General features: G+C 38.6%; 2 protein-coding genes across 8 annotated transcripts; both read right to left on the reverse strand.

Moving 5' to 3' along the window:
• Positions 1–2,338: 2,338 nt before the first annotated feature.
• Positions 2,339–12,579, reverse strand: irf4a (interferon regulatory factor 4a). 6 transcript variants are annotated; one of them, XM_044220592.1, is made up of 10 exons: positions 12,439–12,579; positions 11,408–11,605; positions 10,936–11,122; positions 10,083–10,168; positions 9,770–9,944; positions 8,637–8,717; positions 7,830–8,228; positions 6,148–6,260; positions 4,826–4,971; positions 2,339–3,658 (listed from the first exon to the last, which is right to left on the reverse strand). In XM_044220592.1, exons 2-10 carry the CDS (start codon positions 11,603–11,605, stop codon positions 3,637–3,639), a joined length of 1,407 nt encoding a protein of 468 aa, XP_044076527.1. In that variant the 5' UTR covers positions 12,439–12,579; the 3' UTR covers positions 2,339–3,636. The 6 variants fall into 6 exon arrangements, with proteins under 6 accessions (XP_044076527.1, XP_044076525.1, XP_044076531.1 ...); XM_044220590.1 differs by having other exon boundaries at positions 11,408–11,637; positions 12,439–12,465; XM_044220596.1 differs by having other exon boundaries at positions 2,339–4,971; positions 10,131–10,168.
• A 627-nt stretch (positions 12,580–13,206) lies between these two features.
• On the reverse strand, positions 13,207–17,267 carry dusp22b (dual specificity phosphatase 22b). Of its 2 annotated transcripts, XM_044220601.1 has the most exons (8): positions 17,027–17,267; positions 16,592–16,625; positions 16,419–16,501; positions 15,719–15,768; positions 14,748–14,822; positions 13,823–13,994; positions 13,589–13,676; positions 13,207–13,513 (listed from the first exon to the last, which is right to left on the reverse strand). In XM_044220601.1, exons 1-8 carry the CDS (start codon positions 17,045–17,047, stop codon positions 13,485–13,487), a joined length of 552 nt encoding a protein of 183 aa, XP_044076536.1. In that variant the 5' UTR covers positions 17,048–17,267; the 3' UTR covers positions 13,207–13,484. The 2 variants fall into 2 exon arrangements, with proteins under 2 accessions (XP_044076536.1, XP_044076535.1); XM_044220600.1 differs by having other exon boundaries at positions 13,207–13,676; positions 17,027–17,265.
• Between the last annotated feature and the right edge of the window lie 733 nt (positions 17,268–18,000).

The following is an 18,000-nucleotide window of genomic DNA, read 5'->3' on the forward strand; positions in this document are numbered from 1 at the left end:
TTTTTCTAGTGATGTTTTAGTGTAACATCGTTTATCTCCAAATTCTGCAAGTTGCCAGCCAAACTAAACAGGCAGTCCACCCCTTGCATCAGTGCCAGGTAGACCACCATATTGTTCTGCTTATCAACCCTTATTTGTTTACATTCGTGTCCCAAGTCATCTGATTGTTTTCCATTACTTTGCTGCTTCTTATCCGACAACTGTTATTGCTTTCCTGCCATCATAATGTATTGGGTCACGTACATTGTTATCTGAAGAGTCTCAGATAAACTTAGACATCTGAAAACAATTCAAGCTGATTAATTGTGCTGATAAAGTTTTTATTTACTGGTGATGGGGAGCAATGCTCATGCCTTGTGTAGGTCATATCCAAAGAATTCATAATAATAGGTTATTATAATAATAATATAATGATTATGAGTTACATTGTACAAGGATAATAGAGAGTAATTATATGTGTATGTACTTAGTCACACCTACACAGGTCCTCTGTCCTCTGTTATGCCATTACAAGACATGACATGATATGATCTTGATATGATCATCTGTCAACTATTTATCTCAGAATTTGCTCCCATGAGCCACTGCTTCATGAGAACACAGAATTGCTGTGGGCCTGAGTGATGATTGGTGGATTTGCAGAGTGAATTTGAGGGGTCAAAATTCGTAAAAAAGGAGAATGAGGTCAACACCTTCCTAACCCCGGGGTCAACAAGCAGGATCAGCCAGAGTCGACTAGGGGTTAAAAAGGACTGTCATCAAATCCTGGGCAGGGGTTTGACCCTAAACACACTGGGGTCGTGGACTCTGAGTCTACTGTAGAATTACCACAGGTATGTTCTCAGCGACAAGGTTTTAAAAAGTAAGGGAATCTAATCAGGCGTTCATCAGAATTTACACATTGAGTTATGAATGCAGAATGTAATGTCTAGCTACTTTTGTGTCAGATTGCAATGTCCAGAAAAAGGTTCTTGATACTTTGGATTTTTCCGTATAATAAAATCATCCTGCCAGCAGTGGGAGCAGATTTTTCTTTTCTTTATTTGTGCCAGTTTTACTCTTCACCCCTAGACGCTCCCTTTTATGTCTGACACCATATGACAGCTACAGATTGGTATAAAGTATCCTCATGCCTGCAATTTCTCAAGCGCTTTTAAACTACTGTGACCACCCATGGTACTGTATGTATAACACCTAGAATGACGTATGATTACCTGGAGCTTGGGGGTAGAGCAGACTTGTCATTCACCTTGTGCTCTCTGCCAGTGGTTACATTTTTGTCTCATGATCCTTTAAAACAATACAAAGTCAAATTTCAACTCCTCATCAAAGATTACACATTTCTATGAACTCTGAGCACTTCAAGCAAAGAGCTTATCCAATTGTTTAAATACTTTTTAGAGGCCTGAAGAGGTAAAACAAATATAATATCATCAAATATTTTATCAGAAGAAAGCACAGATACATGTATTTAAAAATAAACATTATTTTACGGAGCAGAAAAATCTTTTTGTTCTTCTTTCGTAACTTGTGGATCATTTTACCACCCCTCAGATTAATCTTGGGTCTCAACCCCCAGGGTGCAGAGCCACTCCTCTATTCCAAGGCAGCAGCTTTTTGTTTAGCTGCATCTACACTAACCAGCAGATGTCAGCAAAACTTTGCTACAGTTTTCTTGTGATACACCCTCATTTTTTTCTTGCCCCAGAGCCTTGATGTGTTTTATGGTGCATAAATAAATAGATAAACAAATCAACATTGCTTTTGATACAAACTGCAAAATCGGAATAACAGAATCATTATAAAATGAACATCAGAAAATCTCAGCACAAATGTACAAACAACACATTTTGTTGCTTCCTTTTTGAGGTGGAAAATTTCAACAAAAAGATTGACACAGTATCATGTTGGATAATGAATCACTATTTGCTCATCAAATTAATCATGGTCACTGAGTCAAGACGGAACCAACAACATCACTTTCTTTTGGAGAAAGTGTTGCATTCGATACAATCGTGTTAGTTTCATTTCTTTGCAAAACCTTTTTTAGTGATGTTTGGGGCATTGGTTGACTAAACTGTCCGCTCCAAAGCTTCGACTGAAGGGCTAAGGCGATGCCACTTGGAGTAACGGCTCACATGGGGCGGAAAAACTGAAGCCTGACTACAAATGATGTGGCTTCCTGCAGAGGGGGAAACACCATGGCAAATGTGTGAATGTGCTTTTCTTTTTCCTTTTTTTTCAGTCTTCTTCTTACCAAATATGACTCTCTCATTCTCCCTCCGTTTGTTTGTAAATCGAAAAGAGCTCAAAGACGAAACAGCACAACAGACAGTAGTAAAAGATTGATAACTTTATTTCAAAATAAATCATTTATCCATATGGCAATTTTATATTAATCAAGCTCCTTATAATCTCCAGTCCTTGTCATTATTCAGATATATTGAACAAAATGCTAGACTTTTTTTTTTCAGTATGTACACTTATTTTGAGATTTCCTCTGTGCTTGCTCTCAGTGTTTTACTGTAACAGTAATGTGTGATTTGAAAAGGCTGTGCGTGTCTGTGTTTGAGTCACTGATGTTGTAGGTGGGGGAGTCACATGTTTTATCCTGCGTCCATAAATGTCAATTCCTGATAACAGTAATAGTGCAACTGTGAGATACACATGTACCCACCTACACACATGAACACACGTGGTCCTTTACTACACACACACACACACACACAAATGCATACACAGTGTTTACTACAACAGCACACTGTACATGGAGCTGGTAACGTTTTCACTATTAGGGTTTGATTATGAATGAGTCAAATGGCTGACTGTAATGTAATGTAAAACTAAATTTCCCCCAGCACAGAATCAGGGGGACTGACCAGATGTTTAAGGTGGGAAAAGGATTTATGGTTCACACACACCCAAAAAAAGAGAAAAAAGAAAAACATTCCTGCCTCTGATTTTGGTCAGACTTTTGAAGCCATAGTGAAAGTGATGTGGTTTAAGTGTGAAGGAAGTAAATGCAGAGATCGAAACTCTGGACCACAGAAGAAAAACATAACAAAACCTTTATCCCCTTCTACTGCAGCATCAGCCGTTAGGACTTAAACAGCATGAGGAATTCCATTATTCTCACTGTTGGATTTTTATGTCTTGTGACAAATACACATTCATGATATATACATTCCAGTTCGTTGTTAGGATCTTAGGATAGCTTTTGTGTGGATGTTACATCCGGTGTGTGAACCTCTACAGCATCTCAGGCATGGGAACCATGGAGCACCTCCGTGCCTGAACTTGCACGCAGACCACAGAGGTAGTTTTTCTTCCCATTTGTGAGGCCGCTAGTTTCAGGTCAAGAGGAACAGGTCCTTGCAAGTTACGGGATGAGTGTGATTTTTCCAGTCAACCTCCTTCAGTCCAGTCAGCTCAAGGCCACTCATTCTGGTTCCACAGACCTTAAGGCCGCTCTTTGATAAAGTGTTGTGGGCCTCTGGTCCCCAAACCTTTTTTGCTTGTGAGCACTTAATGGGAAGTCATGTCTACTTGCGAACCCTCATCACAAGTTTTATGTCCATAAGTTGTGACAAGTTCAATCGAAAATGGGTTTTCAAATCAGTTTCATTTGAATGATTGTTAGAGATCTGAAAAAGTAAAACTATACAGTATTTCACAAGACAAAGCAAGAAAAAAGGAATGATTAGAGAAAATGAATAAACATGATTTTATGCAGCAAAAAAAAATTACTATCTCTAATCATCTGGTGTCTTCTTAGATTATCTCGTGACCTGCTGTAGGCAATTCTGTGCTTTGCCCTTTTCTGTATATAAAAAATAAATGTTTGAAAACCTTCTGCACTTGTAACTTAATATACAGGCTTGCTTTCTAATGCTAACAACCACTATATATATGTTAACAAAACCTGAATGGTTTGAAATTACTATCAAAATTCACTTTTAACTTGTCAATAACTGTTAGCTCAGAGATATAATACAGCACAGTAAATGGCAGGTATACAAAGTGGACGTATGGGCTCCATCCATCTCAAGCAAAATAGTTTATTATCTTGATTACCACCTAAAAACTGGTTTTTGTGATTTTTGTTTCATCAGTTTGACATAATTAAAAGGAATCAGATATGTTTAAAAGCTGACCAGATTCAGTAGCAATAGATTTTCGTAAGTGCGTCCAGACCAGTGATATCAGTGACATCAATTTCTCTTACTTTTTTTTGCATTGACACCTGGTGAGAACTGGGGTCTAAGCAATGATATAGTTGACTGTTCACTTGCTCATCTAAGTGAATGTTTTTATTTTGTGAATCAAATATTAGTAATAAAAGTCCTGAATCACAGAAGAAGATTAAGGCTGTGTCTGTGATTGTGTTGAGGGCCACTTCAGAGTATGAGTGCAACAATCACATTGTCAATAGTTACCTGTGAAAATGCAATAAGTGTTCATTCATACTCGGTTCTATCCCTTTGACATATCAGTGTTTGTTATAGGGGCCATTCTTCCTGTGCACCTGTGCTAGTACTTCCTGTCTCAGTCGCCCTCAGCTTCCCTCATCCCCCCACCCTCAAACCGCATCCTTCACACTGTCACAATAATACTTGTAGAGAAAAGACACAAAGACTACGACACATAGGTGTGCAAGTGAAAACAACAGGGTCTTCCCCATCTCTACCCCTCAGTACCATGACGGCCTCTACCATTTACAGTACACAGCACTGCAGTCACAAGGCATGGTAAACGGGCAGTGGTTTACATTCACATCAATGCCCTCCTGTGCGTATGTGTCTGTGTGTTTGTGCATGCTTCTCACTCCTGAATATGCTGTAGAGGTCTCTGGGAAGGATAGTCGGTTGTTGGAGATGTGTTCTGTTCCTGGATGTGATCATAAGCCCGCAGGTAGTGGCCATTGTTCTGCTGGTAATAGTACACCAGTTTTCTGGCAAACACTGGCTCCACCTAAAATGAAATTTAGGTCTATGTATGAAATATGTATGTGACTGCTGAATCATGTTTTCCTATTGTGCCCTACAAAGGAAGAGAGCAGTAAAGACGCAGTGAACTTGAAAAAAAAAGGTTGGCTAGCAAACTGCGTAACAAAGATTGTAATGCTTTCATTTTCTGGTAGATTTTTTTAAAAATCATTACTATAGAATCTACATAATACATAAAACATGCATATATGCACTTTTTTCAGCTTTAGTGTCCATTTTAACTAGTTTCTTTAAGAAAATAAACTTTAATTTGATTATTTACAGTCCATAAAAATGAATTAAATATATCTCTTATTCTCTAGGTGTCTGTTCGACATGACTACTATTAATATTTTTATCGAATTCAATATAATATATTAATTTACTTTTTCATACATTTAATAGTAGCTTAACCAAACAGAATTGCATGAATTCAACTAGTCAGAGAGTCACTGAGATCTGCTAAGCTAATTACCCTTAGCAGGAGCTGGGTTTTTTTTCCCTCATTAATGATTGGATTTAGCTACTGCCTCTTTTGTGTTTTTTCAAGTTAATATACATAGGAATCAGCTCCATTTTGATACAAGATTTGAGAGGCGAAACGAGAAATAACAGTAGGCCTATAATAGGTTCACGACTGATCATTTTAAAACTACAAACTACGTTGTAATAGGTTTTTATTAGCTTCATTAGTGATAATTGTTTTGACGGCAAATGTATTTCTTAACGATAGTTTTCTTGTTCATGAACTGTTTATGTATATTTTGTTGGGGTATTTTGAGAGATTAAAAGCTATCTTGAAAGATTAAAAACAATGTTTCTATTGTTAGTTAATTATTATTATTTTAAATGGCCAATGGCAAAAGTAATTAGACATTCCTACTGATTAATTACTTAAAAATGTTGCTTGGTTTTAAAAATGGGCAGATATTCTATTAAATGTTAATATTTTCTGGTTCTTGTTTCAATTCATTTTTTTGTAACTATAGCATTTTAACATTGTGCCAACCAACCCCATGTACATTAAAACATATTTATTTATAGCTGAGACCTTAACCTTTAATTTGCTGCTGGTTAGAATATTCTGACATAAATAATGCCAGAAAAATATGGCAGACCAACCCGCTCTCTCTCTAAGTAAAGTTTTGTAGTGTATGGGTACCTGTGCTGTGATCATCTTCCTCGCCCTTTGTGGGTCGGGGTACTCGTCTCCAAAGCATAGCACCACCTGGTGTCTCGGTAAATGTCGGCCATTATGGGCAAAATCTTGAAGCTCTGAGACAAGAAAAGCAAGAAAAGAGAGAGAAATGAAGTGAATTACCCACAACAAACCAACTATGTGCTTCTTATTACACACCCCAGCATGTCACATTTAAAATATGGTAAAGAAACATTAAAAACCCCAAATTGCTCACACGGCATTTTCCCTAATCATGACGACTTTTCTGGAAACCACTGATGGGGATGATGATGGAAATTTCAGTGTGAAATGGCACAGAAAACATGATCTTGTCATGCTGTGTGGTGGACCACATGAGGTGGGTGGGGACTCCACACACTTTGGCCCCCTGCTGAGAATGTGACTAGCTTCTTAGTGCTACCTCCACACTGAGAGGGACTTACCCAGCTAAAGCACCTGCAGCCTCTCCATTATTGTCATCAACATCATCACAGCCATTATCAACATGACCAAAACTATCGTCATACTGTAAATAGCTGAAGCAGAGTGGTTATTAGTGCATCCTAGGTATTCTAATTGCTTAAAGAGTTTAATGAGCAGCAAAAGCCAAATATGTTACCTTAAACCAAGAGCACCTACACCATAGGATAAAAAATACATGGTGATGGAGATCTATTCACTTGTATGGACTGAAAACCCAGCATGACAGGCACTGTGCAGGCAGCTACAGTTATGCAATTTGAATTGCAACTTGACTGAAAAACTGTGAAAAACATTTTCAGCAAAAATATTTTTTCATAATTTTAAATGAATGTTGAATGTTGGAGATAGTATAATTAATATAAAAGATTACAATTAAGTTGAATCAACACCTGTGCTGGAAAATCCAGGAGTGGAGTCCATTTTATGCTATACTTTATACTTGTACTTTACTACATTTTAGGGGGAAATATTGTGCTTTTTACTCCACTGCATTTATCAGACAGCTTAAATTACTTGTTACTTTGCAGATTCAAATTTTACATACAAAACATCATCTTATAAAACATGATGCATCGCTGTAGATCAAACTACCAAACTGTGTAAGTTCACATTGGCTCCACCCAATCAGCTGCTTACTTTAACCCTTATACTATAAGCAGTATATAAAGAATTAATAAATGGTATACATTATAACACACTATAATGTAGTTATAAGCAGATATAAGTGTTTATTAATGTATTTGTCAACTCCTGGCGAATAAACACATAATGAATGACAATATAGTAAAACACATATTTCCAAAAATCAAATGTATTCAGAGGAGAAGTTATAATTGTTGACAAATACTGTACATTAATAAACACTTTTGGTACAATTTTAAACACAGGACTTTTACTTGTAACGGAGTACTTTAATATTATGATACTGCTACTTTTCTAAGGATATAGGGTGTCATATGCTGTGCAAACTGTAAAGCCCTTCGAGGCGAATTTGTGATTTTGGGCTGTATAAATAACAACTGTGACACAATCTGAACAAAAAATTAACATTATAAACCTCACACAAGTAGTTTTTATTGCAGGAATGTTGTATTGAGCAGCATCATATTGCATAGGTGTTTCTGTGTGTGTCCAAACCTGCAGGTGTGAACAGATCCCTACTGAAACATATTAGTGCTTACCAATAAGGAATTGCTGGGTGTCAAACAGTTTGCATGGCTGCTCCTTCTCCAGCTTGTTGGGTTTATCCATATATGGAGCCAGAGGTCCTTCCCAGTACACTCGTCCCTGGCAGAGGCGCTTAGCATATAACCCATCAGGCGTCATCCACAGAAGCACCCCCCTCTCCAGTACATTAGGAAGCATCTCAGCACCCTGCCTGTGAGACTCAGGGTAGGGGAATGGAAAAAGGATGACTTCTGCCCCGCTGTGAAACTTGTCCTCTGAGCATGGTGAAGAAGAGGAGGAAGAGGATGGAGAGGAGGTGGAAGAAGAGGTGATCTGACAACCTTCTGGGCTGGAGGTGGTAACCTCCTTCACCAAAGACTCTCTGTAGTATAAGGACACATGCAGGCTGAAATCTGGAAGAAAGAGGTGAGCATTTAGCATATATATCCTTGTAGGAAAACTTTGTCAGCATCACAATTTGAGCCTCACAGCCTGATCAGATGGACGTCCTGAAATGTCAAGCTTAAATAAAACTTAATTCACAGTAATGTTGGCATGCAGAGTGTTACTCACATCTCTCTTATCATTCCAAGCATCTTTTTCACCCTCTTTTTTAATCTATCATCATGCGATTAAAAAAAACCCTAAATAGTCACTATTCGTGGTCTGCTGCTCTGCTTCTGAGTTCAGAATGGGGAAGTAAGTGGGTGTTTGTATTTTCTTATCTGTATATGCAAACATATTCAACAAACAAACATGAATGAATGTATGTGTATGTGTGTGTATATATGTCTTTAAATTAACCTGAGATGATTCTTTACCTGTTATGGCATTGTTGTGGTCCATTGTATACACAGGCGGTTGGGACTCTGACAAGTAGGTGTGGAAGGAGAGCTGAAAACCTGCGCAGAATAAATAAAATAAATACTGGTCAGAATTAAAGTATCGTAATTTGTGAAAGGGCACTACGCCACTTCTTTGCAGGGATAATCTGGTACAAAAGTCTGGAGAACATGTGAAAAATCCCATAACATACATTAATTTGTTGGAGCCTTGCAGTAGATCGGGCATGCATAGAGGTCACATGTTTCACACATCTTCTTATCATATACAAAAACAACCTCATACAGCCAGGCCGTCCACATAAACAAATTTGGCACTTTTTTCTGCACAGACCACTGATCAGCACTGCATAGCTGCTGAATCAACCACTACCTGTTTCCCCTGCTATTTCACTCCTGGCATCTACCAGCAAATATGAGCATTTATGTTCATGGGAATTGTACATATTTGTCCTTTCAATATGATATCATTTAACTATTTTGTATCCCAGACTTTGCGTCTGGGTTTCTTGTATCACAAGCAACACGGCCAAGCTCAAATGCATGTTGTTCTTGCAACAAATTGTTAACAACTTATCAAGACTGTCCTAAAATATAAAATTAGAAAATACTATATGACAAGCAGCAGCTGGTCTTGGCATCCTGATGGCATCTTTGTTCACAGTGGTTTAAGTCATATTAATAATTTGAGTCTTTTTTTAGAGCCTCAGTTCATAGATGGATCAGAGCATTACACAATGAAACAAATCAACGTGATTACAAGCGATCTTCATAATTTGCGTCAGTAAAGTCAGAACTTTATTCCATCTCAGACCTGGCCTCTTGTTTGATAAAATGACTGACAGGACGTCACAGCTGAGTGTCTGTGGTTGGAAAATGGTCCTATTATTTGGATAATATTTGTGAAATGCATATTTTCATACATTAAAGCAAACTGAAAATCTAAGTAATACACCAGATGAAATTTAAGATAGACATTGCATCATACTGTATATTTGCTGAGCATTACAGTCACACTTACACACGTCAATGATTAAATCTATCTATATAGTTTTATAATCCTGACCAGCATTAAGTGTTGTATCCATGATGTGTGTATGGCCGTATCTTACCATTTTCTGCGTGGGACCCAGGCCAAGCTCGGCTGAACGGTGACGCGTAGTGGCACTGACCATACTGCACCTCTGCATGTGGCCCATGGTGATGTGGAGGAGGAAGAGGCTGTTGTTCTATTGGTGAGTATTCTCTCCAGTCCCTTCTCTCCTGAGAAGCCATATAGCTAGGTACCTGAGAAAGGACCATAGGGATGGTCACTCAGAGAGGATGTCATTAAACCAAGACATTTGCAATCAGCAATATTGCAGATTCATTTATGTGCTAGGGCCAGTCTATTGCGTGCAGCAGCCACAAAATCAATCTGCTGACCTGGGTGTGCAGAGACGTATATGGAGGAATATAGCCAAGGGCATTTACATGTGATGGTGATTCCTCTATAGCGCTCATCTTCATTCCTGTAAATGTACAAAACCAGAAATACATTTGTCATAAAAAAACGGACTTAACATCTTTGACAATAATCCAGGATCATAACATAGTTTTTTTTGTACAGATTAACAATAAACGGAGAATATGTGAGGTGCAATATTTTGTGAACCTAACTAACCTAATTCAATTTGGTAGGTTCAAACTGTGAATATGTTTTGTGCACTTGTGAGGTCCTACTATTTTCATTTGAGTGACAGGGTGCTTTGCAAAGTGAGTGCAACAGACGACTGAGGCAAGTGCCAATGTAAATCCTGGTCATTTAGTGAATTAAGTGTTAGCACAGATAGCAAAAATGGCTCTAGTGTGACAAAAAACTGTTGTAAGATGGCAGAGACTTAGTTATGCAAGGCTGGAGGTCGTCTGGTTGTGTTATGTGCACCCTGCACTTAGTAACCGAAGTCCTCTAAAAAAAGCACTACGGCCTTTTTGGTACATGCTTTGGCTTCCTTTGTACTTCCTGCCTCATCAGAATTGCAGTGGTGCATATGTATGTGAAAAAAAAATTGCCAATAGTCTATAAACAATGTAAATGCTATGTGAAATGCAGCAGTATACTGTATACGCAAATGCTTATTATGCTTATGTGGCACGGCTTTTTACAATTTGTTATCAAATTTCAACCATAAACTATTTTTACTCTCAACTCTTCACTTTGTTACATTTTGTCACCACATACATGTAATTCTCCAAAACTATAGTGCATTTTTGATGGATGATATTTCCATACACTTACCTTTTTTAGCTTCCTCTGGAATGATTCTGTAGACTTTATAGGGCTCTGAGATATCCAGTTGGCTTCTTTCCACTAACTCATCAAAGTCGTTGCTTTTATTAAGAGCACAGCGTAGTCTGGTTTTCCATGTGGGGGGATCTGGCTTGTCGACTCCTTCCTTATATTTTCCCTTAAACAATGCCCATGCCTGAAACAATCATTGAATAGATTCATTTACACTTCCTCTTTAGTCATACCTATATTTTTTTTTAAAGTTAGGGCTCTGAAGAATGGAGCAATGATGCATGAACACTTCTATCCTTTAAGCAATAGGCTTTTGAAAAGAGTAACACACAGTTATAACAAAAATGAAATAAGTAAACAAGTAACTACATTACTACATTTTTTGGTCATTCATATGCCATAATGTGTTTAAAATGCAATTGTGAGAGGCTTCAGGTGCAGTGTGAGAAGATAGGTGGGATGATCTGACCTTGAAGAGCGCAGCATCCTCGTCTCTGTTATAGTCTTGTTTTCCTGCATGTTTCCACGGAATCCTAAAGATGGATTTTTCATCATTTTCCCAAACCAGGCCGGGATATCTCCTGCTGTCAATCTGATCAATCAGCCACTGTCTCAGTTTGCCGTTGCCGCAGCTGACTGACAGGCCACTGTCCTCATCCAGGTTCATCTCCGCAAAATAAAATAAATAATATAAAGCACCTAATAGAAGTGCAGGCTCAGTAAGGTGACGGAGTTGTAGTTTAATTAGATTTTTTCCAATGTAAGATTCAGTCATTTAAATGAACTCGAGAAAACAAGCTTGGCAAGTTAAACATTTATCAGTCGATAAAGATGTTAGGTTCAGCTTAAAACAGTTATCATTATTACAATTACAATTACACTTCTTTTAGTAATAAAATATGTGCCAGTGTTAGTGCTCCACATAGCTTCTCCACTGCAGCCCTATAGCTGTAATATTAGTAATCACTTTAAATACATTTTATCTAGTTATCTAGCCATGGTTTGACACTTTTGGCCATACTAATTTACAGAGGAAGGGTATGAGGGTAGAGGCTGAAGTGAGTAATTGTTTAAATCACATTTAGCACGGTTTTCATTTCTGTCAGAGAAAATAAATGTGACTCATTTGAGATACATGCATGAATAAAAACACAACCAGTCGCTATAATTTAATTACAAGACATATAACCCAACAACAACGCGTGGTGGAATATATGCTAACGACACCTTATCACATGTTTCTTATCAGTTTAGTAGGACATTAATTCAACTTTAGTACTATTTAAACTTATGCTTACAAGTTATATACTAGTAGAAATTCTAAGTTGAATGACAAACTTCTAATCACAGTGAGTTAATGTTATCTTGAGATTCTACCTGTCAAACTTGCTACAGAGGTGGCTGAAACTGCTCGGGGTTATTAGATACATTAAAAGTTTTCATTAATTATGATGTTGAACATACCGTCATTGATTTAAAAAAGGAGCTGCCGCTGCTTACCTTTGATCATTAGAGCTCCCCCGCTGAAATCTGTTGTCAAGCTCTCGGTGTCCTATTCTTAAATGTTATCACATCTTGATTTGTGACAGGGAGGAGCCTCTCGGGCTCTGAGAAATTCAAGAGGAGATGCGCAGCAATCAGGCACTCATTTCTGTGAAACTCGGCGCCTACACAGCAGTGCGGTGGGGAATCCCTCTAGTGACACCCTGAGCAGACACCGGGACGGAATGGAACAATTACCTGTGCACATCACCAACATAAAAATATTCCACCACATATTTTTGTTTTTCTAAAAGTGTGAGTTCAGCGTAATTTCCAGTGACAACTGCTGACTAGAAATTTCTATAGTCTTAATTTTGTTATTGGAGGAAAGACATGAGGCGTGAGGAACCAGTGTCAGAACAAGACACATGGTTGACTTCAGAATACTATGTATTTTAGGATACTTTAGTGTTTAGTATTACTGCCCTCCAGTGGCTAACCATGCAAATGCCTAGTTATCTACAACGTTTATAAGACTACCGCATATAATATCTCGCCATGGTAAAATTTATGTTTTTTTTTTTAATGCTTTATAGTCTCTAAAGACAATTGAGAAGACCAAGTGATAAAAGAACATGATCTTGGTGTTTTTTCGTGTCACCATGCATGACCTCCCTTGCACATTAGACAAACAGGAAGACAACCAGGAAACAGAGATGTAAACAGCACAGTATATCTTATCACCTTCAATATGGCAGCCCACCAACTGACAACCTCACAAAACACTTGACTTTACTCTTTTTATTTCACAATCTAAAATCACTGAGACACAGTGCAAAAAAATAACACAGTTCAAAACATTCATAAATTACAAGAAAGAAAAAAAAACAGCACCAGAAACATCAATCAATGCTAAAAATGAATATGTGCAGTACATATTAATTGTTTCTTCTGTTTTTCATGTCCATGATATTTAGAGGCTCATTCCAGTGGTGATTAACATCCTGACAGTAGTCCACTCCAAAGCACATTAGACTTCCAGAGAGGTCCAGAATACTGTTGCATCACACGTGGTGTAATCCTCCAGGCTGAGCTACAAAATATCGCATCAAAAGATCTGATCAGATACCTCCAGGTGGGGTAGATGCCTGTTTTTCCACGTCCTTACCATTGACTTTTCTGGCAAGCAAGTCACGTATATCAGCCGCATCACTGAAGGGGTTGTCCTTATATTCCATCTGTAGCCATTCTCTGAACTACAGGAAACGAAAACCATTTGTCTTTTGATGACAATGTAAAGAAGTTTGCAAAATGCTAAATACTCTCCATTCTTACAGTAATCACATCTATTCAGTAATGTAGTGATATATTCCACACTCGTACTACAGTTCCTAGGACTGACCTGATCAGCTTGAGTAGCCTCAAACTCCTGGAGCTGGCGCTGAAAGCCCAGGTTGGGGCCAGCGCAAGGCCGGACCACCTTCACCGCAGCCAGCGCCTCCTGCCAGCCCAGTCCTGTCACTGTCATGATGTAAGCTACCACCAGGGTGACACTGCGGGACACACCTGCCAAACTGTAAGAAGAGAAGGATGGACAAAGAGTTTGATGCATACTGTATGAGACCTAGAGGTTGAAAACGCATAACCTTCAGTATGATATAACAATAACTGAAGATGATGTGAAAGAGCTCAAAGATTCCCAGTAATAAATATCAGATTAAATACCTACAGTAGGTGACACTCTAGGCAATACCAACCAGACTAAAGACAGCAACAGAGAATAAAATACAAAAATTATGTGGTAAAATAAGAGGACTGAGGTGTAGAAAGTGATTAAATACACACTTCACACACTATATATTTGACTGAAATCTAAATGCTTTGGTCAATAAGCATAGTGACAATGCAGATCTTATAATAGCCTCTTGTTCCCCTGTATTTCTGAGAAGACCCTCTGTCTAACCAAATATAACTTTCCCCTGTGAACATATGGTCAGCTACCCCACTGCAAAAACACAATGTGGCTATATTGTGTTACTGTACTCTGTTTTGGGAAGTGCAAGAATAGGCTTTATCATTTAATCTCATCTTTGCAGCAGTTACACATGGGTGCACTCGTGTACTTGGTTGACTCAGTTTTGATTTTTTTCCAGTTCAAGATGAACTGTACATTTATATTCAACATGTCTATGATTGTATTATAAGTTGGATGGAAGAAATCTATCTAGTTTAGTTACTTAAGTAGCATTTCTCGTTTCAGTAGCCTGTGTGAGAGAACCTTGATGCTAGCTTTGAGGTAAAGATACAACAAGCAGTCTTGCTCTCACCAGTGAACGAGGCAGCCTTCTCCTTTCAGACGGCACTCGTGCATGAACATTATACTTTGTTTAAAGTGCTGAGTCCTGTGGAGCATAAAAAACATTTGTTATAATAGGCCATGACCACATTAAACCATTATGAGAATACAGCAAGAACTGCTGCAAGAACTGTCACTACGTGCTGTTGTTTTGTCTTCACTGACACTTTTAGCTCCTACATGCATCTAAAGGCATATTGGTTGTGTTCATGTAAGGTTTTTTTTGTACATGCCATGTGTACGTTTTTTCAACCCCAATCTTATCCTGGACGGATCAGGATGAGGCTGTGTTCAAATCAGGTTTGAGAGAGTTGGTGTCTTATTTCACAAAACAGGTTTCAAGCACCTCACACTCTGAACCTAAGAGGTATGAGGCAAATGGGGCAGTAAGAGTATATACAGTATATGTGTATGTCCATGTGTGAGTGAGTGAGTGTGTGGTGGTGGTGGTGGTGGGGGGGTGGTAATAAATAGAGGCACAGCACCAACCATCATGCTAAAACTGCAGAACTGAGCTGTGAGACTTCCTTCCTGCTAAAAGACCGACTGAAATGTGAATTTGGCCATTGAAGATTTGCGTGTGTGTTTGAATGTGTGTCTAAACCAGGGTATCCCTTGGTGATACATGCACCACCCTTGATTTCTCTTCCCCAGTTTCTCACATTACATAAAAACAACTGCATGTGCTTGTGCATGTCATGTGTTCATGTCAAAAGAACAACCACGCACAAAGAATCCAGCTGTGTTACAGTGATCTAGTCAGATGTCAGAAGTTTACAGTTAAATGTTGAGCTTGTGAAAGCATATCATTTACACGATAGCTTGAAGAAAAAAGAACCTCAGACGCCCACACAGTGCAGCCTCAAGTGCATGTGGCCTCTCTGCGCCTCAGCCTTTCATTGTTCTGTGCTGTGTTGCAGTGCTGCACATTTTGGTACTTACAGGTTTTGTGTGGGCAGGTCAGCTGCTGAAATGCATAGATAGGTCATCTCCTGAGGGACAAAGTATACTAGTTACCTGTCAGCAGTCACTTGCTCTAATGCATTTAACACAAATCAATAAACAGCAGGTGCTTTTTAGGTTTTGTGTGTGTTGCTAATGGTGAACGCTACTGTATGTGGAAGAATAACAGCAATTTTAGGCTGATTTGTAGTCACTTGTCCCTTTTTAAAATGACAAAACTGAGAACAGAAGCTGCTTTTGTACTTGCAGCTATTAGAGAAACTTTACATCCAAATCAATAACCTAGAAAAAATAATAATGAAGCGAGACTGCACAGTCTACACTGGCAGAAGCAAGAACAGCCGCCTACTCTCAAACCCACACAACTCAGCACACTGACCAAACCAACTGTTGTTGACTGGCATTTTTCATGATACTCCAACAATCACATGAGTACGGAACTCCACTGCTTCTTGTGTATTCACTCAGGACTGACAACTGTTTGCTCAAGTAGCAGCATGACACTTCTTACCGAACAACCGGACAGACTGGTTTATGGACTGTGTCACAGCTCAAGGGTCTCAACCAATCAGATCTGTTCAGCCTCATTTGCTTTGTTTGCTTAAAGATTAATGAGAAACCTAAGATGCACACTAAGGCAAGGATGTTATGTATAACAGGGAGAGGGAGAGCTTCTCACCTGGAGGATGGGGGCAGCGCTGTCATGAATGGACAGGATGTGTGTGATGTTGTTTCTGGCTAGCTGTTCTCTGTCTCTTGCATCTGACATAAACAAAAACAAAGACCATGGGTATGTGCTGCCATATACAAGAACCAAATCAAAATGATTAAAAAATATACCCTTACACACACCTTTGAAATTCCCCAAGTACAAGTCAGGCAGGACCTATAAGGACAGAGATATAGATGTACACGTTTGAAGCATCATTGACATAGTGAGGTGGTGCAGCAGCTGAGGGGACTTGAAACAGCTGACTCAAATGACATTCTGAAAATATGAGATGATAATTAGAAATTGTAGCCAATGATTCAAATATAAACTTGACGTCATGTGACTAGAAAAATAACCAAACAAACAGTCAGGTAAAACAATCACCATTATGTTAAATATTCATAGTTAGACCACTTGAGTTAATAAGGTTTATGTTTAATTCTTTTCAACAAGGCACGTCTGTATTCACTGAATCATGTTAAACTAATGAGCACACGCAACTTTTTTTTTTTGCTAAACATCTCCAAGATGACAAGTGCTAAACACTAGTCGCGTGCAACAGATGAAAATCCTACCTTATTGATGCCATTACCCATGCTGAAAGACCCCGTCTGAAAAATAATAGTGAAAGAAATGCCGCGCCGTGTTTCCTCGTTGTTTAAAAATGCTTATCCAGCGGCTTGACGGCTTCCAAAACCCGCTGCAGGGGCACAAATGCTGCAGCTCCGCGTCCAAGCGAGACGAGCACTACTTGCTCAAGCTCCCCGTGTTGAATGCTGGGAGATGTAGTTTGCTGATTCAAGGAGCGCGGCGTTTACGGAGAATTGTGTGTGTACGTAGAAGTGTTGCGCGGACACAGGTGTAGTCTAAACCCAACGCTGGCTTTTTTTTTTTTTTTAGATATGATGAGAATATTAATAGCCTGCCCCCTGGCCCCATGACAGCAAATACTGAACCCTAATATAAACTTTACAAATATAACAGACATGCATACTTACCAGAGCAGAATTAGCCAACCCCCTGTGGAAATATTATAGGAATACAATGGGCCACCACGACGTGAGATGGAATATAAACTAATTGTGAAAAAGAATGGGGGATAGAAGTTTTCACTTTCAAAAATTGGAATAAATAACCAATTTCCATGGTCTTTAAAAAAAGAAATGCACAAAAAGTTAGATATCAACTTTCTGCCCATTTAAGATTGTGTTTGCCTTCAACCAGATTAGATTATCAGTCATCAATACACAAATAGATGGTAATTATGTGAGATATCATGCTAAAATTGGGCATGATTTTAATAAATATATACCAATAACATATTTTAAGGTCCTGGACACCACTGCCTTGGACTTTATACATGCAAATTAAAAAGCAAGATGGGTTTCGGAGATGCCCGTTGCCTCATTGTTGAATAGCAAATTACTTTTATGCATGGTCTTGGTAATGAAGTTGGTGAATTCATGCTTTACAGCCATCAGCAGAATAGGAAGAGACTATGGGCTTTTGCTGCAGATATGCAGTTCCTCATTCAGAACAGTAACCTCAC

Source organism: Siniperca chuatsi, linkage group LG13, assembly GCF_020085105.1.
Source record: "Siniperca chuatsi isolate FFG_IHB_CAS linkage group LG13, ASM2008510v1, whole genome shotgun sequence".
Lineage (NCBI taxonomy): Eukaryota > Metazoa > Chordata > Actinopteri > Centrarchiformes > Sinipercidae > Siniperca > Siniperca chuatsi.